General features: G+C 35.4%; 3 protein-coding genes, 5 non-coding genes and 1 pseudogene across 9 annotated transcripts; 3 read left to right on the top strand and 6 right to left on the bottom strand.

Annotated features, from left to right (window-relative positions):
* Positions 1 to 173: 173 nt before the first annotated feature.
* On the top strand, positions 174 to 315 carry F47G3.6. Its single transcript, NR_070496.1, has one exon. It is a non-coding gene; the product is annotated as an Unclassified non-coding RNA F47G3.6 (non-coding RNA).
* A 1006-nt stretch (positions 316 to 1321) lies between these two features.
* On the bottom strand, positions 1322 to 8456 carry F47G3.1 (Bravo_FIGEY domain-containing protein). The gene is made up of 16 exons (NM_001373241.2): positions 8255 to 8456; positions 6771 to 7019; positions 6609 to 6719; positions 6392 to 6560; positions 5351 to 5634; positions 5210 to 5301; positions 4639 to 4729; positions 4279 to 4596; positions 3892 to 4230; positions 3613 to 3708; positions 3384 to 3464; positions 3202 to 3334; positions 3033 to 3112; positions 2018 to 2107; positions 1908 to 1974; positions 1322 to 1835 (listed from the first exon to the last, which is right to left on the bottom strand). The coding sequence occupies exons 1-16, from the start codon at positions 8399 to 8401 to the stop codon at positions 1612 to 1614; spliced, it is 2571 nt and encodes an 856-aa protein (NP_001359932.1). The 5' UTR covers positions 8402 to 8456; the 3' UTR covers positions 1322 to 1611.
* Positions 4914 to 5060, bottom strand: F47G3.7. The gene has a single exon (NR_070495.1). It is a non-coding gene; the product is annotated as an Unclassified non-coding RNA F47G3.7 (non-coding RNA).
* On the top strand, positions 4924 to 5069 carry F47G3.5. The gene has a single exon (NR_070494.1). It is a non-coding gene; the product is annotated as an Unclassified non-coding RNA F47G3.5 (non-coding RNA).
* Positions 8457 to 8458: 2 nt separating the features above from the next.
* F47G3.8 lies at positions 8459 to 8604 on the top strand. The gene has a single exon (NR_070493.1). It is a non-coding gene; the product is annotated as an Unclassified non-coding RNA F47G3.8 (non-coding RNA).
* An 840-nt stretch (positions 8605 to 9444) lies between these two features.
* asna-2 lies at positions 9445 to 11518 on the bottom strand (annotated as a pseudogene). The gene is made up of 5 exons: positions 11082 to 11518; positions 10784 to 11036; positions 10102 to 10303; positions 9750 to 10049; positions 9445 to 9699 (listed from the first exon to the last, which is right to left on the bottom strand). Coding segments are annotated over exons 1-5 (1447 nt in total).
* Positions 11519 to 11873: 355 nt separating this feature from the next.
* On the bottom strand, positions 11874 to 12627 carry F47G3.4 (TIL domain-containing protein). Its single transcript, NM_001270065.5, has 3 exons — positions 12562 to 12627; positions 12126 to 12238; positions 11874 to 12069 (listed from the first exon to the last, which is right to left on the bottom strand). The coding sequence occupies exons 1-3, from the start codon at positions 12617 to 12619 to the stop codon at positions 11917 to 11919; spliced, it is 324 nt and encodes a 107-aa protein (NP_001256994.2). The 5' UTR covers positions 12620 to 12627; the 3' UTR covers positions 11874 to 11916.
* A 2495-nt stretch (positions 12628 to 15122) lies between these two features.
* F47G3.3 (KIF-binding protein) lies at positions 15123 to 18224 on the bottom strand. The gene is made up of 8 exons (NM_076029.4): positions 18168 to 18224; positions 17889 to 18119; positions 17393 to 17498; positions 17175 to 17344; positions 16768 to 17130; positions 16247 to 16409; positions 16031 to 16197; positions 15123 to 15751 (listed from the first exon to the last, which is right to left on the bottom strand). The coding sequence occupies exons 1-8, from the start codon at positions 18210 to 18212 to the stop codon at positions 15557 to 15559; spliced, it is 1440 nt and encodes a 479-aa protein (NP_508430.1). The 5' UTR covers positions 18213 to 18224; the 3' UTR covers positions 15123 to 15556.
* Positions 18225 to 21659: 3435 nt separating this feature from the next.
* On the bottom strand, positions 21660 to 21756 carry mir-75. The gene has a single exon (NR_001273.2). It is a non-coding gene; the product is annotated as a pre-microRNA mir-75 (primary transcript).
* Positions 21757 to 23309: the final 1553 nt, after the last annotated feature.

Here is a 23309-nt window from a genome sequence, read left to right as displayed (position 1 = left end):
GAATATTCTTTATCATGTGTTGTATTCGGTTTTTATAGAAATAAAAGTAATATCCGTTTTTTTTATTCAAGTACAACGTACTGCAGCAGTGCAACTTGTCATAATAGCTCGTATAAAAAAGAAGAGGGAACATGAAAAGTTCTGGAGCCCCACCTAGCCCCCCGCTGCAAGAAACATTGCTAGTTTTGACGTGAAAGAAAATTGTCGATGGTGGTTTTCGGGGGCACCACCCAGAAATAAGGTTCCCTTTCCCCTCCTCTCTCATTCTCCATCGCCTTCTTTCCACACAGGGTCGATTTATGCGTTGCTTACTGCCGTCTTCATGTGACATTTATTCACACAAATTTGATGAATTCTACTCAAAAATTCCACGGAATCCTGATAGTAGATATCAGCTCGCCTAGATACAGGGTAACGACATGTATACACGCGTCGTGTGTACATGAGCGTCGTTGCGAAATGTTGAGAGAAAAAAAAATGAGGCACAGGAATACATGGAAACACTTTTAGATCAACAAGTTGTAACGGTTCGGGGAATTTTGAACGGATAGATTCGAAATGTGCTAAAATAAACGAATTTTGTAATGATATATCTAGAATAAAATTTTTAATTTTTTATGGCGGTTCAAAATTTTGCGCGAAAGTTCAGAAATATTTCAGCCTTTTCAAATTCGTTGGAAAATTCAGAAAATTTTTATAAACTCGTTTTAGATTCATTTTTAATACATTTGAACTGTTTTCAGTCGTTTAGGGCAAAACCTACAGAGTTCAAAATTTCGAAAAAAAAAGTCGAAACATTGAATAAAAATAATTTAACCTATCGCATTTTATGCAAAATTGAAAAAATTACTAAAAAATTCAGAAAAACTATATAAATTGGTTCAAATTTATTTATGATATATTTGAACCGTTTTCCGTTTCTTAGGGCAAAACTCCATCTATAAAAAGACTAACGGTTCGGGGTATTTTAAACATTTGTGCCCAAAATGTGCTTAAATTTCAGTGTTGAAGCTGTTCGAAATTGACTTTTTCGAATTAACACCTTGAAATACAGTGAGATAAAAGACCAAAATATGAGAAAAAATATGATGATATTTCAGAAAAAGTTAATTTCCAACCGCTTCAATACGGAAAAGTGACCGAATTTTGAACCGTCATAAATTTTGTTAGAAAAGTGTGAAAAAATAATAGTGTAAAATTGAAACGATATCAATTTTCAATTTTGTCCTCTCAATTTTGCAATTATTGTTTAATTTGGTAAAATGAAAATTTAAATAAATACTTTTCAAATTCCAAAAAAAAACACATTGCGAAAGTTAACACGGCGGTTTCACGTTTTATTTCCTTCAAAACGGGACAGGTGGAATTACGTAGTAAATTGCTAAAAAGAGAAGAAGCTCTCATCTGAAGTGAGTAGGAGCCCCTGTTGATGTGCACATCACCAACCGGATGTTTATAATCGCGTTATACGAACGCAACCACTTCACTTACTCGGCTCCATATTTACAGATTTATCTTTCAACCGAGGCGGGGTGAGCAGGGGAAAAATATATATATCATTATTAAAAACGCAGTTATACACGTATTTGATGAACCGATTGTCAAAAACAATTACAGAAAACAACGAGCCAGTAAGATGAACAGTAGGGATATTGGCAAGGGAATTGAAAATATCAGTGAGGATGTGGAGGATGTGATAATATTCTGTGATATTGCATTAGTTGCATCGACTGTCAACGGCTGTGTTTCACTACAAACGAGCTCCGTATCATTGATAAACTTTCTTGCTTCCACATCAAAAGAGTCTAAGATTTGTTCCAGTTTTTCATCGTTCTCTGAAACAAAAGTTGTGGGTAATAATTCTTTACTCTCTTTGAACTTCTGTAGCTACAAAAAAGTGCACTTACCTAAAATTGTGATTCTAAATATTGTGCATCGTGTTTGATAGAGTTCCCTTGTATAATCAACTTCTACCTGTAAATATATGTGCAATAATATATTTTCAACTTGTTCATACCTTGAATGACGGAACTCCGGCTTTGTCAGAAATCTTTTGCTGCACAGTAGACAGCGAAGTATTGGTGTAAACCACCCATCGGAAAGTTGCCTGGAAATATGCCGTATTCCCAATATAGGGGCGCTATGAGCCTAGTGGAAAATAGTCTTGCACGAACTTGCCGTGGGGTTAGACAAATTTCAAGATATTACAATACATTTTTCAATTGACAAAAATGCTTAAAAGTGTACTAACGGTTTTCGGTATTTTGAATGTATAGACTGAAAATAAGCTCAAATTAACGAATTTAGTTTTTTGAAATTTTTTATGGCGGCCCAAAATTTTGAAAAATGGTTTTATTTTGGCATCATAATCCAACATTTTTAGATAATCGAAAATTTCTAATTGCTTTTTAAATTGCAATAAATTTCCAATAATAAAAGATTTTTTCTCACGTAAAAATAGAGTATTCGAGTATAGTTTTGAGATTGTGAATATTTAAAAAAAACACTTATTTTTGTTAGAAAATAATTGGCATCTAATTACAAATTACTTTTTTTTTGTAAATAATCGAACATTTCTAAATTATTAAATTCACAATAAATGTCACGTAATAAATAAATAAATGTCCAGAAAAACTAGAATATTCAAGTATAGTTTGTAGGGTACAATTATCAAAAATTACTGTTTTTTAAAGATAACTGACATCAAAAAATCTGACATCAAAATCCAATTGATTTTTTCAGAAAATCAAAAAATTCTAAACAGTGTATAATTTTTAAATCACAATCAATGTCACATAATAAAAAAATCTTAAAAAACGAGAATATTCAACGATAGTTTTTAGGTTACAAATATCGAATTTGTCACAAATATTTTCCAGAATTGAAAAAAATAATACAAAATTTAGAATTTTTTAAATTAATTATTTTACATTCATATTTGGTATCTTGGGACTGTTTTCTGTCAATTAGGGTAGATTTATTTTATTTTTTCTTAGGGCCCCTTTTGGTTCCTTGTTTGATTTATTGTTTACCTCTGAGACTTTTTTAACTGGGTAACAGCCAATCTGGTTTGGGTTCTTGATCGATTGCAGTCTGAGTGTCTTGCCGATTACTGCAATAAAATAGACGGTAAGGCGACATCAACATTTCATGACTTTTTCACACGCTTCGAATTCCGCCTCCTATGAGTGATACACATACCTGAATAAGGGCCGGATAGCGGAAAACCCTGAGCAGTTAAATGCCAGCGGGCGTGCATTAGCAGCGGCTTTGAGCGGTTTGAAGCACTTCCGATGGGACAAAACTCATATCGCTGACTAGTGCATTCAGATTCCTGAAATTATGTGAATGCAAATGTGATTTCGGAAAAAAAAACCACTCACATCTACTTGTAGCGGATTAAAAATAACTGCAGAGCTGCAAGTTAGGTTTTGATCGCTCACAATGTCCCATGTCACTGATTCCTGAATTTGGAGGATAAATTTAAAAACTTTATGAGGGTATTCAAGTGCATTTTCATCCTTTTTTGCCATTTTTTGTAGCAAAAAATCTGAAAAAAAGGGATAAACGCACTCGGAACCCCATTATTATTTTCAAAAAAAAGTAACAAACCGGGTTGACTGTGGGGTCAATTTGATTCATGTACTTCAAAGAATAATAGATTTCAGTAGGAAATCCGGATTCCCAATTCGATTTTGTGTATTGTGTCTGAAAATTTTTTACCTTACAGTTGGAATACCTAGTCAACGGTGTTTTAATAAAAAAATTACTACAACATTTTTGGAATTGTCATTCGAAAGCTTGCAAGTGAGTGCAATTATTTTTAAGAAAAACTTTTTTACTAATTATAAGAAAAAAGTATTTTTTTTCGTGATACACTATTGAGCTCACCATTTTAATATACCCATCAAAAGGATGTCCAAGTTCAGCAAACGCGACTGTCCTTTCACTGGGCGGTTCAAAGTGTCCACAGAAAACATCCTTCCCTTCCTTGAGGAGAATTGAAGTGCCAAGCATACTCGTCACGCCGGTGACAAACCGTTCGTCAAAAATCACACTGGAATCGTTTTCGTGACTCATGAAATTTTTCTTTAGTTCTTCAACCCAAGGAAGTTTTGTGACGCCTCCTAAATTCTGTTCTCCACATGGGGGACCACTTGTGATACTCCGATCGAGAGGACGGAAATGTGCTTGAACGTCGGAGAATTTTTGCTTTTTATTAATCAGAATCTGGAAATGAAAAGCTACAACTTTTTTCAAAATTAAAATGAATCAGACCTCCGTATAATTGTTGGCCGGATATTCCAAAGCCACAAGCGAGGCGACGGTAGCCGATGAAAACGGAGCGACTCTTTTCACCATGGCATGCATTGTGAGGGCTCCGGAAGGCAAAACTGTGAGGTTTGCGCAAACTTTCATCCATTCGAGATCAATTATGGCAGACTTCATGTCTGATATGTTGAACCAGTTGAAAACTCCAGTCATTGTCACTGCTTTTTCATTTTTGCCGACCACGACGGCAGCGTTTTCAACTTTATGACAAGTTTCGCACGTTGTATGTGCACAAGATGTCGATTCAGCAGTTTTGTTGGATATCTAAACGAATAATATGTCTTCAATCTATTGAATGGATCATACCAACACAGTTGCACGCGTGGACATTTCATCAAAAATATTTCGAATTTCCCCAGTGAGCAAAATTTTGTCATCTGTATCAACGAGTACAATTCTGAAACTTTTATGATTGCTTAAAACATTTTTTTCGAAAATTTCAACCACAACTGTAATTTAAAAATAAAGCAAATTTAAGAAGTGTTTTTAGCCAAACTTAAAATTTTTGTAATGTATTTTTAGAATTAGGACAAGAACACTTGAAAGGAACAAGTTTATCGAGTAAGCTTTAGTTTTGCATCTGTGTAAGTCTCGTAGTTTTACCTTAATTTATCGGCTGTTATATAGTTCGGCGAGAAACTCGAAAAGTGTCGGCCGCGGCAAAAGAACCACTTTTTACACTAGAGGCCGGCGTGAGACGGGCAGGTTGGAGGCAGGCGTTAAGCTCTGAAACCGCGCCCGCCTCCCATGGAGGCTCTAAAACTCCGTAATTGTCACTTTTTCACTGTCAATGAAAAAATTTCAATTTTTTCCAAAAAGTTTTACTGTTTTCAGTAGTATTTAATAATTTCCCCACTTGCGCTAATCCTACTATTACCTTCCAATTACAGGGTGTATGAAGTTGGCAATTGCAGCCGGCCGAGCAAACTGTGGTCGGAGCGCATTACAAGAATTGTTCAAAACCAGACTCTGAATAATGTTATTCCAGCAATGAAATGCCACTAGACACCGGATATACCTTTAACATAATTGATTCGGATCCGAAAATATTAACCGAAGGATAATAGCTCAAATAGTTTTTATGCACAATCTCCGTCGAAATATCTAAACAATCATCCCTAATATGCAACTCTTTCGGTGGAGATTTCAATCCAATAACTGGTTCAAAATAGTGTGTCTGGCGAAGTGTGACTCCAAGAGATTTGAGTATTCTCGGTTCCACATTCACGATATCAGCGCATGCAAATATTTTGTCTTCGCGATATAAAGCCAATGATTCCAAGGTGTAGTTTTCCGGAAGTGCTGAATAAGAAATATAAGTTATGTAGTTGGTTATGATCTTTGTTTTCATCCATTATCACATTACTTTCTCAATTTCTTAGAGGAAACAGTACAGAAGACACAAGGAACTTGATACGGTTATTTTTTGGTGGACTTTTTGTGGTAACATTGAAGGAGGATTAATGGTTAGAACGCTTTTGAAAATCTAGACTTAAAATGTACCTAAATGAACGAGTTTCGTAAAGAAACTTCTCAAATATTTTTCATGCCGGTTTGAAATTCCAAAAAAATTACACTGATTTTAGCTAAAATCTCGAATTTTTCCCACTTTTCTGTGTCAGCTCGAAGTTTACTTTTGTGGAATTATCATTCTTAATGGTATATTTTGGTATATTATATCATTCAATTACGTTTATTAAAGCACATTTAAAACCAATAGGTAATCAATTTCAATGATTTTTGGCTACCTGATGGCTTTCAATGTATTGTAATAAACGGAATCAAAAGAGATAAACTACCAAAATATGCAAAGAAGATGATTATTCCGTAACAGTCAACTTCGGGCAGATGTGACACAGAAAAGTGGGCAAAATTCGTTTTTTAATTTTAGTTAAAATCAGTGTAACTTTTACGAAATTTTGAACCGGCATAAAACACTGTTGAAAAAGTTTTGAGCAGTTTTGTTACGACATTAGTTCATTTGATCACATTTTGGGTCTATTCGTTCAAAATCGTCCGAACCGTTAGTCCTCCTTTAAAAAAAATCAATAAATCTTACTGAAAACAAAAGTCGCTCTCGAGTCGACACCAACTTCACTGTAGTCTGTTAGTTTGGTAGAATCATTCAATGCTGTACAAGAATCCACAAATGCCCAAGTCATGATTTTCTTCTCCGGTTCAACGTAGTCATATTTTGGCATATACTTGAGATCAGGTACCAGGCGAACCTAAAACAAATTCCATGCATTTAAAAATCTTCAAATTTAAGCTCATACTGCATTATTTTTGATCGGAATTATATGAACATGTCCTTCAATCGGTTCCTGGTGAAACGAAGCGTGCATCAGTTCTTTGCCAGGTATGATAACTGTCGCGCAAGCCAGAACCTGCAACTATTCTTGCAAGAACTGTCCACAGCAATGATTGGTGACCCTCACCTCGCTGTTATCACCGGAAATCACCAACGTGTTGCCTGCCAGACCGTCGCCAGCGATGGTTGAATCTGTGACCGGCATGTTCTTCACGACGGGCGGACTTTTCTTTACACGCCGGCAATTATCAGTCATTACAGCCATGTCGTAAGGAGCGGATGAGGTGTGTACTGCCCATACCAAAGTATCATTTGGTTTCTCTTTAATGTCGAAACTAACAATATAAGTATCCCCATTCTCATCAGCTGGTGATATCTGAAACTTTGAAAATAAAATCGTTAAAATCGAAACTAACGGCAAAGGAAGGTCTTCAACGCATCCTTATCCCCCCACCAATCACGTGTGTGTCTTCATCTTTTTGGTCGTCACAGATTAATCACTGATTGGAAATGATGGAACATTTCACGGTTGTTAGTCTATCAGTCTATCGTAGGAGAATAGTTATGATCTTTTTAATTTGGGTCAATGTAGATCCAAGACGAGGTACTTTCAAGACGCACTAGTTTGACCTATTGTTTTTCTGTCACAGAGGTTAAAATTTAATGGACTTTTTTTTGTTGGAAAACATGTGACGTTTATTTTCTAAACCTTTCCGTTTACGACTTGTTTTGAAAAAAAATCATGGAATGTTATTGTTAGACCAAGTTGAAAATGGAGAAAGGATATCAGATTATAGTTTTTACACTGTCTAGTAGTGGGGAAAATGTTGAAAACCTATGATCCTATAGCGCCAAAACTTTTCAAAAAAATTTTGAAAATGATTTATTGACAAAAACTTTTGCCACTTTTTAAGTGTACTGTCGCTTTAATATTTGTACTGTCGCTTTAATATTTGAGCCATATTTAAGCCCAGTCGAATTTTTAGTATTGCTTCACTATACTTGAAATTGTCTGAAAACGACGAATTTCATAACGAAACTGCTTGGAAACTACTCACAAAAACGTTATCGCGGCTCAAAAAATGAAAACCTAACTCGATTGAAAAGGCAACATAATTAACTTGTAAACCCAAAATTAGAAGGTGATTTCAAAAAAAAAGGTCACATCCGCTGCGACATTCACATAACTTTTTTTTGAAAAGTTATCAAAAAGTTTCATTTTAAAATTTGGGTTTTTTCAAATAATTTCAAAAATAAAGCGATAAAAAATAATCGACTACACCATCATGATTTGAGTTCAAATTTTTTAAAAATTTCTTTCTATAAATTGAATTTTGCTCCGGGAAACGTGAAAAATACGATTGTTGATATCAATTTCTAAAACGAAAATTCTTGTTTCTCGTTCCCTTCTTGATATGATTGACAATAGAAATTGGAAACAACCTTGGAAGGATTGAAGAAACACTAGAATAAAAGGGATGATTTACACTTCGATCTTTTTTTTTTCTTTCCATTTCGACCCCAACTGAATCGAATCAACTCGCACAGTCACCCCACACGCAAGATAAGACAACTTCCTCACACACAAGGCGACACTAATACGATACTGACCGTCAAAAAGCCTTTCAGCTTTTCCCCGTATAGAAGAGTTCTGTAGGACGTTGATATTGGAGAGCATTGTACAAGAAGCTGGATAGATGCGAGAATACATGCAATAAGTATGATGAAGCGGGTAGGTGGGACAATAAGACTGTACATATTATCAGCCGCTATCCGGCTGCGTGATACACTCGGCGCCTTTGTCGAAATGTGTGGTTAGACGGTGGTGACGGCGGCGGCGGCGTCGACGACGACAGCAGCAGCAGTAGCGGGGAGAAATCGGGCAGAAATGAGAGAAGCAAAATACTAGGGCGGGAAAGAACAACCATTACTCATTACTCATCTATTCACTTTTATGTTTTGAGGCCTAGCTTTTCCAAAGAAGTGTCTCATAATTTCTGATCAATCATTTTCTGGACACATGTGACAAAGTCATGTTTGGTATGCTTTTCAATCATTCGTTATCAATGCTAATTGGATAAAACAACATTTGATTCAAAGTCTCAAGAATCCAATACGTGTTTTTTTTCGGATTTCTGATGACTTAGAAAATGCAGAGAAGTCCAAAGTGAAGTTTGTTAAGTTATCTCAAAAGCAGGACGCCCAGCTAGTTTGCACTTTTTTTTGTTGAAAAATTGTCCAGTTAGTTAAATTTACTTTCTTATTAGAGGTGGCAATATGTCTTGAGTCGAAATTCATGACATTTTTTATTTTATACCGATTTTTTGAAATTGTGGGAAGTTATGTTAGCAACCATGATTTTTATTCGACGATAGTCACAGAAAAAACCTTGCTAAAACGAAATAAAAAACTTACGAAAAAAAAGCATTTAAAAATGTGGTGCTTGTGTATTATACTCCTGTCATTTTGGAAATTTTTTTTTTATTTTATGCGTGAAATGCTTTTGTATTTTAACTTTTTTGGTTGTCAAAGAATTCTCAAAAAAAAAATTTCGTTCAAAGTTAATGATTTTTTATACAAAAATTGTCACAGATATGTCACAGATTTTTTTTACATAAAAAACATTTAAAACGTCGAAATCGAGGAGCTCAAAAAAAAAATCAAAAATTACTGAAAGAAAAAAAGTGTTTTTGAACTAATTGTTTTTATTGTATACTTACACGTTGTTGTGTATGCAGAAAAAATAAAATGTTGTGCATGCAGAAAAAAATTTAATTCTTCAATTTCATTTATATTTTGTTTATTCATCTAGTTGTAAAGGTATAATCAAATCAAAGAGAAATACAGTATAAAATGATCTTGACTAACAAACATTTAACAAACAATTATATTCATACATATGTAACACGGAACACTTAACAACTGGGGTATTACAAGTTTTGCAAGTTTAAAACTAGAAAAATAAAAGATGTATGACATTTCGGGTAATTATACATGGATGGATTGTAGTCTTGGGATTTGAGCATCCATCTACTCCATTTCGTTGTCCCACCAAACTGGAATATTATTATTTGAGAAATCGTCAAAAGAAAACATTTCTACTCACCATTTTGGAGCCGGGAGTTCACACCGGACGCTCCAAAGATACGTAGTCCCGATGGTTTCGGTTGTTTCTGAAGTCTCTGCAGCCGACGTCGTGGATGATGGGTGTGTTCTTTTTTATACTTCATGAACTTGAGCAGGCTGCGTTAGAAGTGCTCCCGGAAGATTGCGAGACTTTGCAATCGGCACTACATCTCCACTCGTTCCAGTCCTATTTGTGGTTCCATATGAATGTTGAGAAGATGACGGTTAAGTGTTGAAGAGGTCCTGAAGTGCATACTGCTGAAGTTGCACGAGAACATACCTGAAAAATTCCGATGAACTTGTTTCAAAAATCTATAAAAAATAAAACTAACCTCGGGTTGGATCAGAAGTTGAAGCTTGGCCGGTTTGTTGTGCACATTTTCGCCTTGAAACTGCTCCATTTTCATCGATATCCGGAATGAGAAGTTGATTGACAATAATATTATGAGTATCGGTTCCTTGTTTGGACAACTCCTGAATATGTCGTTCGGCTTGAAAATCGGCCATACAGATGCAGACGAATAAGGTGCAGTTCTGTAAATAAAAATTTGAATACTGTGCAGAAATTTTGATGATTTGAAATCTCTGAATCCAATGGATCAAGCTAGAAGTTGCCCTTGATATAATTGTAGAGATCCAAAAACAAGCATATTACCCAAACGCAGAATTTTGCGCACAAAATTTGATACCAGGTCTCGACAAATTTTCTATGAAAAGCAGAAGAAACGTGCGCCTTTACTGTAGATTACTGTAGTTTCAAACGTGTTGCTGCATAATTTTTTTTTTGGAATTTTTATAGTTTTTTATAAAAATGTGTTTTGCATTTAACTATTGATGAATTCTGCAGCAACGAGAGTTTGGAGTTATCGTATTCTTTAAAGGCTCATACATTTTCGCACGTAACTAACATTTTTTTATTTCCGTGCCAAGACCAGATACCGTACTTTTTGCGCCTGGGTGATATCTCTCCGTAATAATTTTAAAAAGCACTTATACATTATCTGAAAAACTAACAAGATCCTTGAACTGTGCGTTCATCCTTTCCAAATCTTTCACTGCAGCTGTCATCATCGTCTCAAGCGTTTCATCATCTTCCATTTCAAACATTCCACCGATGTTATTCAACATTGGTTCTAACATTCCTTGAAGTGAAAGAATTTTGGTAAAAAAATTATCAACAATTGTTGGGAATTGAAGAAGACGAAGAGTGTGCCCAGTTGAAGCAGTGTCGAAGACCACAACGTCGAAGCCAAGAGAATCTATCAACCTGAAAAAATACTATATTAGAAAAATCAGAATCATTGACACTAACTCTATCATTTCCCCGAAACTTATTGCCTAATCGATCCCAGGAAATCCTCCAGCAAAGCTTTGAAGAAAGTCTTTTTCCATCGAGAATCCACCGCTTCCACCTTCGTTTTGTGCAGCATTTTGGAACATTTTTTTGATATTTCCCATTTCTACGCCTTCTCCATTTGAATTTGAATCAATTTCCATCGCGAAAAGATTTTCGAATCCTTCGACCAGTGTTGGAGTTTGAATGAATTTCTGGCTAAAAGCATCCAAAATGTTGTGAGCTGGATCGACTGAGAAGAATTCTTCCACGACTTTTTGTGTTGAGTTGAGCTGCCAATGAGCAACTGAACGGCTTCTTTCCGACACCTCTCTTTCCACCCACAAAAATCCATTTAAGAGTTTTTTGTTTCAAAATATGATTGATAGAGGCTTCCAGTGGATCCGGCATTCTGTCTGGAAAAAAGTATTTATTGTATTTGTAAAAATAATCAAAATGATTTTAAAGCTATAACAAGGAACTGGAGAAATACAGAGAGAAATTAATGGATTTTTTTTTTTACTTTTTGCAGCTAAATATGAGAATGATATCACTGTACTTGAAAAATCCAAACATTTCATAAAAGATTAACAGAAAAGCAAAACAGCAAAAAATGCGATTGAAATTACAAATACGACGAAAGCGCGCAACGTGTGGCACTAGAAACGCGCCAGCAGCCACTTGACGCTCGATTGGTGCATTTCCATCGGAAGAGGCTGTGTTGCGCGTAGCTGTATATATTGCTTTATTGAGGATACTTTCAAATCAAATGAGTAATTTATGATCTTCATTGTTTTTTTTTTTGCAAATAAAATTAAAGAACATGGGCGTCACGGAGCTTATTCAATTTATTGCAGGTCTCTCTGCTCACACATCCTTTGTTTTTGTCATTTCCATCCAAATAAACGTGCCCTTCTTTACACATGCAAGCCGGTGGTCCACATCGAAGAGAGAAGCAGCTTGATACCTAGAAATAACTCAATATCTATGAACAATATTTGAAAGGGGCGTGCTTCAATGTACCGTTTGAATGTTTTGGCAACTTTTATCCGGGCAAAAGTTTGTGCATTCCTTGTAAACGGAATTCTTCGGGCATCCGGAAGAATGAACCTCTCGTTTTATCTTTCCACAACTTGCTGAAACCAGAAATATATTTTTAAAATGCCGAAAATCAATACCCAGACGCAACATTTTTCGCTAAAAATAAGGTACCCGGTCTCGACACCACATGTTTTTTTAATGCAAAAAGGTGTTGCACCTTTGAAGAGTAGTCTATCTTCAAACTCTAGAAAAACATGCACATAAAAAGTTATAGAAACACTATGAAAAATTGATGAACATTCCGCAACAAAGACAAGTGGAAACTACAGTAATCTTTAAAGGCGCACGTCTCGTGCGCAGACCGGGTACCGTATTTTGAGCGCAAATTTTCGTGTCTGGGGTATTAATAGCTTCTCACCGGTCGAAACTAAAACTGTGATGATGGAAGTGGCAAACAGAATAACATGAAAATTCATCTGAAACTTTAAATTTTTATTTATTTTCTAGACAGTCAGTAAAATAAAAAATAGAGGAGTACAGCTGACGAGGGTTTTGTTTCAACGCTGTTATAATAGTACAAATTAACAGATAGGCGCTTCCTGTTATTCACATTTTTTTTGGAAAACAGGAATAACAAGCTTGTCTAGACGAAGAACTCAAAATTTTGAAATTCCTAAATTAAACAAAATTGGCCTATTGTCTGCACTGAAAGAGCAATTTAAAACAGAAAACCTATCAAAAGTTAGAATATTTTATTTAGGGGAAAATTATAAGGCGGCAAAAAATTGGGTTACAAAATTTACAAAATGCACACTGAGTTTTCGAACGGGGACATACACTCTAGAGAAAGCTTAATGTTCAAGAAAGCACAAGCAGAGTGAGAGATTAATTGGCTTGTTTTTCTTGAAAACTGATGATGGAAATGAGGAAGAAAATAGAATTTTGGCACGTTCGATATATCAAGGTTGAACTATTTTTTAAAATAAGAAAAATGGGGATGTGTCTCATGATCGGGTACAATTTCGAAAACACACAAAGTGATTGAAGAAGGTGGAGAAAGAGAGAGAGCAGAGATGAGAGAAGTGAGAATGTTTAGAGAATCAAAAACTGACGGGACTAGTTGACGTTTTTTTTTGACAAAATGAATCAGTATTGAGACGCTTGTAGTTATTTTCTGTTCGATATACATATTTCCAGATAATGCTCCACTTTGAAATTGTTTGAAATTGTTAACTTCAACGTAGTCTTGGAAGAATGCCACGTTACGGGGGGTGAATTTCAGATATGGCGTCACCAACTGATTAAAGGTCAACTGCGGATATCTTTTGAGTTCCCACTGTAAGAACCAGGAAAAATATAATAATTTTTTTTTCACTAAAAATAGTAACTCTGGTAGTTCACTAAAAATAGTGACTCTGGCAGTTCACTAAAATTAGTAATTCTGGCAGTTCACTAAAATTAGTAATTCTGGCAGTTCACTAAAATTAGTAATTCTGGCAGTTCACTAAAATTAGTAATTCTGGCAGTTCACTAAAATTAGTAATTCTGGCAGTTCACTAAAATTAGTGACTCTGGCAGTTCACTAAAATTAGTGACTCTGGCAGTTCACTAAAAATAGTGACTCTGGCAGTTCACTAAAAATAGTAACTCTGGTAGTTCACTAAAAATAGTGACTCTGGCAGTTCACTAAAATTAGTAATTCTGGCAGTTCACTAAAATTAGTAATTCTGGCAGTTCACTAAAATTAGTAATTCTGGCAGTTCACTAAAATTAGTAATTCTGGCAGTTCACTAAAATTAGTAATTCTGGCAGTTCACTAAAATTAGTGACTCTGGCAGTTCACTAAAATTAGTGACTCTGGCAGTTCACTAAAAATAGTGACTCTGGCAGTTCACTAAAAATAGTGACTCTGGCAGTTCACTAAAATTAGTGACTCTGGCAGTTCACTAAAAATAGTGACTCTGGCAGTTCACTAAAATTAGTGACTCTGGCAGTTCACTAAAATTAGTGACTCTGGCAGTTCACTAAAATTAGTGACTCTGGCAGTTCACTAAAATTAGTGACTCTGGCAGTTCACTAAAATTAGTAACTCTGGTAGTTCACTAAAATTAGTGACTCTGGCAGTTCACTAAAATTAGTGACTCTGGCAGTTCACTAAAAATAGTGACTCTGGCAGTTCACTAAAATTAGTGACTCTGGCAGTTCACTAAAATTAGTGGCTCTGGCAGTTCACTAAAATTAGTGACTCTGGCAGTTCACTAAAATTAGTGACTCTGGCAGTTCACTAAAATTAGTGACTCTGGCAGTTCACTAAAAATAGTGACTCTGGTAGTTCACTAAAATTAGTGACTCTGGCAGTTCACTAAAATTAGTGACTCTGGCAGTTCACTAAAATTAGTGACTCTGGCAGTTCACTAAAATTAGTGACTCTGGCAGTTCACTAAAATTAGTGACTCTGGCAGTTCACTAAAATTAGTAACTCTGGTAGTTCACTAAAATTAGTGACTCTGGCAGTTCACTAAAATTAGTGACTCTGGCAGTTCACTAAAAATAGTGACTCTGGCAGTTCACTAAAATTAGTGACTCTGGCAGTTCACTAAAATTAGTGACTCTGGCAGTTCACTAAAATTAGTGACTCTGGCAGTTCACTAAAATTAGTGACTCTGGCAGTTCACTAAAATTAGTGACTCTGGCAGTTCACTAAAAATAGTGACTCTGGTAGTTCACTAAAATTAGTGACTCTGGCAGTTCACTAAAATTAGTGACTCTGGCAGTTCACTAAAATTAGTGACTCTGGCAGTTCACTAAAATTAGTGACTCTGGCAGTCTGAGCTGATAGTGAGACATAGCCGAGACATAGCCAGGACCTGGAGATGCTCCAAACGACACTTCCTTTTAAGTTGGTTTCTTGCTCAAAGCGGTTTCATAATTATACCTACAGAACCTGATGAATTTGTGCATTCAGAGAACCAAAAATCAAAACAATTAAATATTTAGAAGCAAACTGGAGAAATTTAAAATTTATTTCTAAATGAAAAACGGGTGGGAAGAAGTGAGACCGAGATTCTTGAAATGGAGAAAAAACATTCTCGAGATGAAAGTAACATAAAAAAACATCCATGAAATGTTGGCGCACAAAAGTTATGAAAGAACTTCAAAACAGGTGTGATTGAGGGAGGGTAAAACTTTGAAAACAGGTATTGTTTCAAAAAGTAACGGATGAGATGCAGAAATACCAAGGGAATCAATAAAAAAGAGTATTCAGGAATGCATGCACAAAAACATGAAAAGGAAACATTATTGTAAATGCTCCTTTTAACAAAACGACTCATAGTTGGAAATCTATAACAAAAAAATGTGAAAACTGGTGAATCAAATGGTGATGTCGAACGAATGCATTGGCTTTCTATCAACTAGTCATCCATGTTATCGTCTGCAAGATGTTCGTCAGGAGAGGGTCCTGAAGCGTCCATTGCACTTGTTACAGGCTCGGATGAGTTACTGTGCTTTCCCAACATCTCACTAGTTTTGCTCAGAAGCTGGTTAGCCTTGTCGAAAATAGTTTGCTGGTCCTTTGTTCTTCTATTGTCAAAGCATGCGTCAATAATCTGAAAATAGAATAAATTTTTTGAAAGTTAAGTACAAAGTTGAGTTCGTACATATTCCATTTTACGGTAATTTTAACAACTTTTCAGCGCCCCGAATTAAAAGCTTCTGTCAATAAAGAATTTAGGAAAAAACTTGTTAGCAAGCAAGATCAAATAGAAGCCTCCAAAAAATGGCGAGCTAGGATACTAGTGATGGTCAAAACTTTTAGAAAATACCGACACAAGAAAAATTTATGAATTTTGGCTTAGGACTTATCGCCGCCCTAAAGTATTCCTTACCGACTCCAGATACTGATAGATTCCCATTTCAACCAAGCTTGTTTCACTCAAATTTTCAAAATTTGAAGTAATCAATTCAAGAACGTCATTGATAGCGATTTGAACATTTGTATAGTGATAAGAATAGTCCGACGCCTGCTTGATGTCCAACGCTGTTTGCTCTTTGGCTGAAATTGAATACGATGTACGGTGCACAAGCGCCTGATTTCGACTTACCTTCTTGCTCACCAACAATGAATTTAGCGCTCTGGAAAATGGAGGCTCTCATCACATAATAATATCCATAATCAATGAAAAATGCAGAGTCCATTTGATGTCCATCTTGTGGATCGCTTCTCTCCAATTTTTGGATCATTCCAATTCGTCTATTGAGTGTCAACTGAAATTATTGAAATTGTTTGCCGAATAGGATTCTGTAAAATCAATATGAATTTTTCCAGTACATTTTTTGACATATTTCAGAGCCCCCAAACTTATTCAAAGGTTGAGCTGTGCCACGGTGCCAAAAGGATCAGATATTATAGTAAAACATTTTGAAAATTTATCGACCCAAACAACTGTTTTTCTACCATTTTCACACTTTAGTGTCAAAATATTCTAGAGGTCGGAAAATGCGACCTTGCTCTGGATTTCCTTAAAAGCTTTGATAGAAAATTTGAGAAAGTCTAAAATTTTGTGGTCGTTTTGTATCATGATGAATGTATTTAGACAAAACTTTCATAATATGAAAATCTTACCTCAACCTCACCAAAAACTTTCAGAGCACTCTTCAAGTTCTCGTCAAAGTTCTCGTTGTTTGCAAAGAACAACACCTCATTTCCATGCTCAATGACTCTTTTGCAAATTTTTCTCAAACCGGTCCAGACTTCCGCGGTGACTGGATTGTCACAGAGATCGATGTAAGTGAGGATAGCAAAGAACGCCTCAGTTTGCTTGGAGATGTTGGCAGTAGTGTTGTTGAAGAGACGTTTTCCGATTGTGAGCAAGTTGTTTCTCAGACGGTTATTTGTGCACTTATCCGCAGCCTTCAGAAGTGCAAGACATTCTTCTTTCCAATAAGAACTGCCTTCTTGTTGGTACTCGTGGGGGTGAGCAATTTTCTGAAAACTTTATATATTGGTACATCCATATAACTCTTCCAAACCTCTGCTGCGAACAACTCCAACTCCGCATGCAGATTCATTTGTTGAAGGTATTTGATGTACATAACGCAGATATATTCGTACGCAGTGGATCTATCTGGTTTTTCAGCTGCCAAAAATTCCTCAAACAGTGCACTGATTGCATTCTTGTTTTTGACTTTTGCTGCTGGATCTGCAAAAAAACTGTGATATAGCTGTGCAAAATGGTTTTCTAAAATACCAAAAGTCTTGTGAGAGAATCCAAACATCTCATTAATCAATTTGACCAGTAGACTGTGCCAAAATCCAGACACATCGCATCCGTCGGCGAATGTTGGAATCTCGGCCTGCAAAATATATTTCTTTCGTTCTTCTTAACAGAGGAGTTATGATAACATAAGCCAAATATCATAGTAAAAATTTCCGAAAATTGTTTGAAAATTTGCGTTTCGATTTAAAAACTGGCAATAACTGAGATTTTACCACTTGTTGAGAAAACTATAGAGAAGTCATGTTGGAATCTTTACATTTTTAAATATTAATATTTGAAACTTAATTCGAAAAATATATTAATTTGTCCGATTCCAAAACAGTGGCAAAACTGGGCCTTTCAGAATTGTTTTGTTAAATTATGATATTTGGTCATTCGACTCGACAAAGTGGCTAAACTAACTCCGTTTTAAATTAGTTTTAGAACCATATTTAGTTTCTACAAACTAAAAAGTGAAACGACCTACCACAAATCTGCCCAAATGAAGCGAAACGTGAGCTTCCGCTGCCGAAAGTCTATCAGCAACGTCGTCGTCATCGTCGTTAGTTTGTGACTTTAATTTGTCCATATAACTCGATACGCTTCTGTGGAAGAAAATCAGGAACGAGTCAAAAGCCTGACAGAGATCGTCACTGAAGATCTGTAGCTTCACGTTTTGGTGCAATGTGTGCAGGGATCCCGTGAGATTTCCGAGAGTCTGAAAATAGGATTGTAATTGTAGAAAAAAAGCAAAAAATGAACTTACGATTTCGGTTCGGATAATTTCGAATTGACTTTCCATATCCGTCATTGTAACTGAAACAGGTAAGTATTTCAAAGTATATTTAAGGATACAGAAAGAGGAAAAACAATCGGAGCAAGTAGCTAAAAAAAAAGTAACATCTATCGCTCATAATTTTGGCAACTCAATTGAGGAGTTAAAAAAACCAGTGCATTTGGTAACTAATGGTAAAATCAGTAAGTTTTTACGGACGATTTGAAGGAATTAGCTTGAATAATAATTTGCATCGTCTTTCATAAGAACATCAAAATGTAGATTTTTCTGAAAATTGGAGAATTTTTTTATCTGTTTAAAAAAATATTCAGAATTTTATGCCTCTAAATTTAAATGATATTTTCATTACTTCTGCTTGTTCTGGTCCGCGACAGACTATGCCATTTAACATATCGCTGATACTCATCACTCTCGTATGTCTCTATTAGATGTTTTTCAAAATAAGGGCGAGAACTCGTATACATTTTTTGTCCGGCGAGAAAGAAAGTGAGAAATTACGAGAAAAGTGAGAAATTACGAGAAAGTAACGACATTGCTAGGGAAATCGAAAATGTTGTTAGAGATACGGAGACGCAGCAACAAGGAGATAAAAAGAAAAGAAAAGGTATTTGGGACTGAGCAAAAAGAATGATTTGTTGCGCCGAGAATGCTCTGAGAAGTATTGAAAATTATGAATAAATGCGGTGAGAAAATAAAGAAAATCTACATGTAAATACGTGAGATAAAGGAATGATTTGAGGCTCTTCGAACCATTCAAAAAACTGACCGGATAAGGAGACAATGTGCGAGAGTACACGCAAGAGAGTGGAGAGTCTAAGAAACGAGACAAACGTGCGACGAGGAACACTGCGGTGTCTCAGCGCGGCAGATGGTCTCGTCACGTTTGGAGAATGGCAAGAGGGCAAGGGGTTGAATTAGGGAAAATGTATGTCTGCTATTTTTTTTCAAAGAATAAAATTATTCGGGGGCAGATAGCTCAGTCGGTAGTGGTGGCCGCTAGCAGTCTGGAGGTCACGAGTCCGGCCTCACCCCCTAGGTTCACCCAGCCTCTATTGGGAAGTGGAGCAATCCACGACTGGATTATCGGCCACAGTCCCCGGCTAGGACGTGGCTTAAATTACAGCCCAGAGGGATCACCACCAGGCAGTGTACCTGAATCCCAGATCCGCAGTGCATAGCACTTGAAGAACGGATCGTCCTTTAATCCTTTTTAAAATGTATGTCTGCTATTTACATGGTATTCAATCGAAGAGAGCAGGTAGATCATTATTGATTTTGGGATAGTGCATCTCTATTCTAAGCGATTTTGTTGAGGTCAAAACGGGAGACGGAAGAAGAAAATAATTAATTTATTTATATGAAATCGGATGATTATCCTGTTGAACGACGTATTGGAGATCAGTAAAGGACAATTATTCGTATTTGTTCAAAATTTTCATTTTTCATAAATATCAAGAAAATGGTGGCGACAAGTAATTGGCTAAAATCCATAATTTTTTTGAGAGACGTTAAATTCAAATTTTTTAACCACCCGTTGTGCCCTAACTTGGAACCACTTTTTTGTGGCGCCTGCCCAATCTCACTTATTTTAAGCTTTGGTCTGTTTACTTGCGGATTTTTCAAGTCTAAAATACAATACTAGAATACAATAAGGGCATTGTCTAAACTTATTTTTCAAAGACATAAACTATTCAAATTCAATACGTTAGACTCAATTGTAATTGAACAAATATTATCGTGGGCCACGTTTTTTTTTTTAGTTTTTCAGGGTTTCTCGAAAGTGGAATTTTCAATCTGAGTGGTTTGTATGTTAAAAATTGCTTAAACGCGAGGGCATCAGTTTTGTATTAGAAGTCGAAGTTTTTCGACAAAATGTTTAAAAAAGATTCTTTGACGCACTTTTTATTGAACTTTTATTTAAAAAATTTTGAAACTACGGACAGATGAAAATTAATAATTGATAACTTAAACTTCCATAATTTCTAACAGTACTGATAGACGACAAAAAAAAAACAATATTAATTTTGATGCAGGACATTCTGCCATCCGTAAAAATATTTCCAACAAAGTTTTTGACAAAACATTAGGTTTTAAAAAAATAATGAAACGTGAACGTGAAACGTTGGAAGTTTGAACACATCAGTCGAGTAGAAAAAATTGCGGACATTTTTTCTCATAAACACAGTTTTCGGGCGACGTGAAAAACCTACATACTCAATTTTTATTTAAAAGTTGAATGATTATTTTTGTCAAAACTTGACGCCGGACGTTCGATTCAGTCCGGTTTGCCAGTCTTGTTTGTTTTTTGCTCAATTACAAAGTTTACGAATAACTGAGTAATTGTCTCTTTTTCCACAGTTCGAAGAATTTTTCAAAGTTTGACATATTTGGTTATTTAACCAGCACATAAAAAGATTTTGTCAACAATTTTCTTACTGGTAACTCTCCAGCTTAAAAATAAAAACGTATGCAGGAATAATAGTTTTGTTCACAAATTTTTTGATTCAACAAATTTGAAATTTCAATGAAGTATGGTTTGGTGAGTCTGTTGGCATCTAAAGTTGTGAGCGCCAACCAAGTACCCAATTGGAGATTGTTCACCCTTCTATATTCCCGTTGTTCTAAATATCAAAAGCTCTCTGTCATGTCAGTTTTTACACTTGTCTGACAATAATGATTACGTGTATTTTATTGATAGCCCAAAAGCGGGGAGCACATTGCTTTTGAAAGCTGACATCGACTCGTGATCTTCAGATATTTTACAAAGAGTTACTATTTTGTTTCAAATGTTTTAAATAATCACATCATTTATATGTATAACTTCAATAAATTTGAGTTTTCCAATATTGAAAAAAAAAAACCAAATGAGTGTAGCTGAAAGCATTACGTCTGTGATTGATTAATACGAGTTCAAAGTCACAACTCGCGGAGATAAATGTTGCCTAAATTTGAGATTTCAGCTGAAAATATGCAACTTTTTTCAAAACTTTGAGCCGTCCTACTTTTTTTTCTGAAAAATTTTCCGAGCGTCTCATTACGAAACTTAGTAGTTTTGGGCCCTTTTTGGTCTAACAAAGCAAAGTCTTAGGTTTCAGTACTCCACCTTTGAATAGAAACATTTTTGAGAAATTTCAAAAACTACCTAGCATTTCTGTACGGTATTCAAATGGGTTTCTCTTTGGTTGTGTTGTTTTAATTACTATTTTTGTAAACATTGGATATTCTGGAAAATTTGACAAGCTCCACGGAGTCCAAAATATGTACTTTGAATCTGAAAATATTATTGGTCAAGGTTTTTTTGTCCACACAACTGTTAATGGCAGAATACGATTTTTGGCAGGAACATTTTCGTGTGATTTGATTTTCAAATTTCTCATTTCCGTTACATTTTCAGTTAATCGAAAATCCATTTTGTTTTTTTTTTACTCTTTAACAAATTTAAACAGGCTTACCTTTTTTCAACTGCTCTTTCAGACTTGAAGCCGGTTGGTAGCTTTAATAACAATTCGGATTTGTATTTAAGCTTGCAACCGACTGCAATTCTTCAAAGCAACAAGAAAGTAGAAAAAAAAACCGCATTGAATAATATTATCAATCGAATGGTGGTGTACATTGAGAGGCAGTATGTTGCCCAACTGAGGAGCAAAACTGATTCGATATGATAAGATACATGGTCGCCACCGCCGCAGTCAATTTACCAGCAGAGAATGTGGAGTGTGCAGAGAGACACCGGCGCACATTGTGGGGAGAAGGTCGGCGTTTAGTAAATGATTTTCTTTTTTGCGTTGGCAGCTTTTTATACTAAAAAAGGGCGTGACCACAGAAGGTAGCGTAAAATCGGTGTGTGAGACCTCTGGATTGAACAACCAAATCAATGAGGTTGATGGCTGGTATTCGTTTCTAGTGTATGAATTTGATATTGGTGTTTGGAATCATATATCACTACTGGAATAAACAATACGCATGCATAAACTTTACTATTATTATTATTATTATACATATTTTGAATATATGAGTCAAAAACTGTGGAAAGGATATGTTAAATCAGATTATAAGAAATTTTTGAGAAGGAAATGTAATAGGCGGTAGGATTAAATTAAGTTTAGTTAGGGCTTCCAGGGTATGCAGGCGATGTTTCCAGCCATGTTGTCTTTATTCCGCTTAAAAACATTTTAGTGATATATTTATACTTGTTTTATTGTCATTTCTGGTACTTGTGTATCTGCCTCAAAAATGCTAACCATTTTGAAAATTTCACCCTTGTCTATATTAGTCTTACATAAGGAGTAGTGTTTTTCTGAGCTTAAACATGCAAGTAAATAGTACGTTTCATTAAAATTATCTTCTTTAATATATCCAGATAGTCAATGATTAAAGCTGTTTCAAATGTGAGGTATCTGCGTGTTATCATTGTTTTCATGCCAGAAAAACAGACTTCAAAAATGTTGTTTTCAAAATATCACAACATTGCAATTTTGAAAATAATTAGACTCATAAAAAGATCCATTGAGAACTCAATACACTACGTAATTCAAAACGTGAAAACAAAAACCAAAAGCACCTTTACTTGTGCAAGTTTTGAAACCCTGCCACAAATTGTGAGTTTAGCTAGAACATAAATACAACTTTATTTCCTTCATCTTCGGGTTATTCATTTTGATCAGTTTTTGACATGAAAATTTAATGCCCAAAGTGCAATTCGTACAGAGCGCGTTTTGTTTCGTTTAACTAATTGTCATCATTATCGTGTTATCATAATAGAGCATAAAAACAATTTGAATTTAAAATTCTGGCTGCATATTTTAGTCCCAATCTAATTTTTTTAAATCCCATACACGACATCAGCTCATTTTGATTATCCGGATTACAATAGGACTTTTGAAAGGCTTTCCCCCAAATTATATATGCTCTTATCTGTATTTTGATGTGATTCAAAACGTATGTATATTTAAGTTTGTTGCAATAGTTTAGCTCACTTGAAAATCAAAGCTACAATGAACTATTTTTGCTGCTTTAATAGTCAGTTAATTGTGAAAACCATTCCACATTTCTAGTTATTATCCAGAAAACCAAGTACTCTGTTCCGTTTTTCGTTGAAATCCAAGTATAATC

The sequence above is a fragment of the Caenorhabditis elegans genome, chromosome X (genome assembly GCF_000002985.6).
Source record: "Caenorhabditis elegans chromosome X".
Taxonomy (NCBI): Eukaryota; Metazoa; Nematoda; class Chromadorea; order Rhabditida; family Rhabditidae; genus Caenorhabditis; species Caenorhabditis elegans.
The sequence above is the reverse complement of the archived record's forward strand: the minus strand, read 5'-3'. Positions and strand labels throughout refer to the sequence as shown.

Excerpts from the sequence above, each read along its gene's own strand:
- F47G3.3 (NM_076029.4), bottom strand. The coding sequence starts at position 18,212 with ATGACGGATATGGAAAGTCAATTCGAAATTATCCGAACCGAAATC. Across the intron at positions 18,120-18,167 it reads AAATTATCCGAACCGAAATC|ACTCTCGGAAATCTCACGGG; the intron begins GTAAGTTCATTT and ends TCCTATTTTCAG. Across the intron at positions 16,410-16,767 it reads AAGTTTTTGGTGAGGTTGAG|TTGACACTCAATAGACGAAT; the intron begins GTAAGATTTTCA and ends CAATAATTTCAG.
- F47G3.4 (NM_001270065.5), bottom strand. The coding sequence starts at position 12,619 with ATGAATTTTCATGTTATTCTGTTTGCCACTTCCATCATCACAGTTTTA. Across the intron at positions 12,239-12,561 it reads CACAGTTTTAGTTTCGACCG|CAAGTTGTGGAAAGATAAAA; the intron begins GTGAGAAGCTAT and ends TTCTGGTTTCAG. Across the intron at positions 12,070-12,125 it reads GTTGCCAAAACATTCAAACG|GTATCAAGCTGCTTCTCTCT; the intron begins GTACATTGAAGC and ends AGTTATTTCTAG.
- F47G3.1 (NM_001373241.2), bottom strand. The coding sequence starts at position 8,401 with ATGTACAGTCTTATTGTCCCACCTACCCGCTTCATCATACTTATTGCA. Across the intron at positions 6,561-6,608 it reads TTCCGATCAAAAATAATGCA|GTTCGCCTGGTACCTGATCT; the intron begins GTATGAGCTTAA and ends AATTTGTTTTAG. Across the intron at positions 4,597-4,638 it reads CCACGCGTGCAACTGTGTTG|ATATCCAACAAAACTGCTGA; the intron begins GTATGATCCATT and ends TTATTCGTTTAG.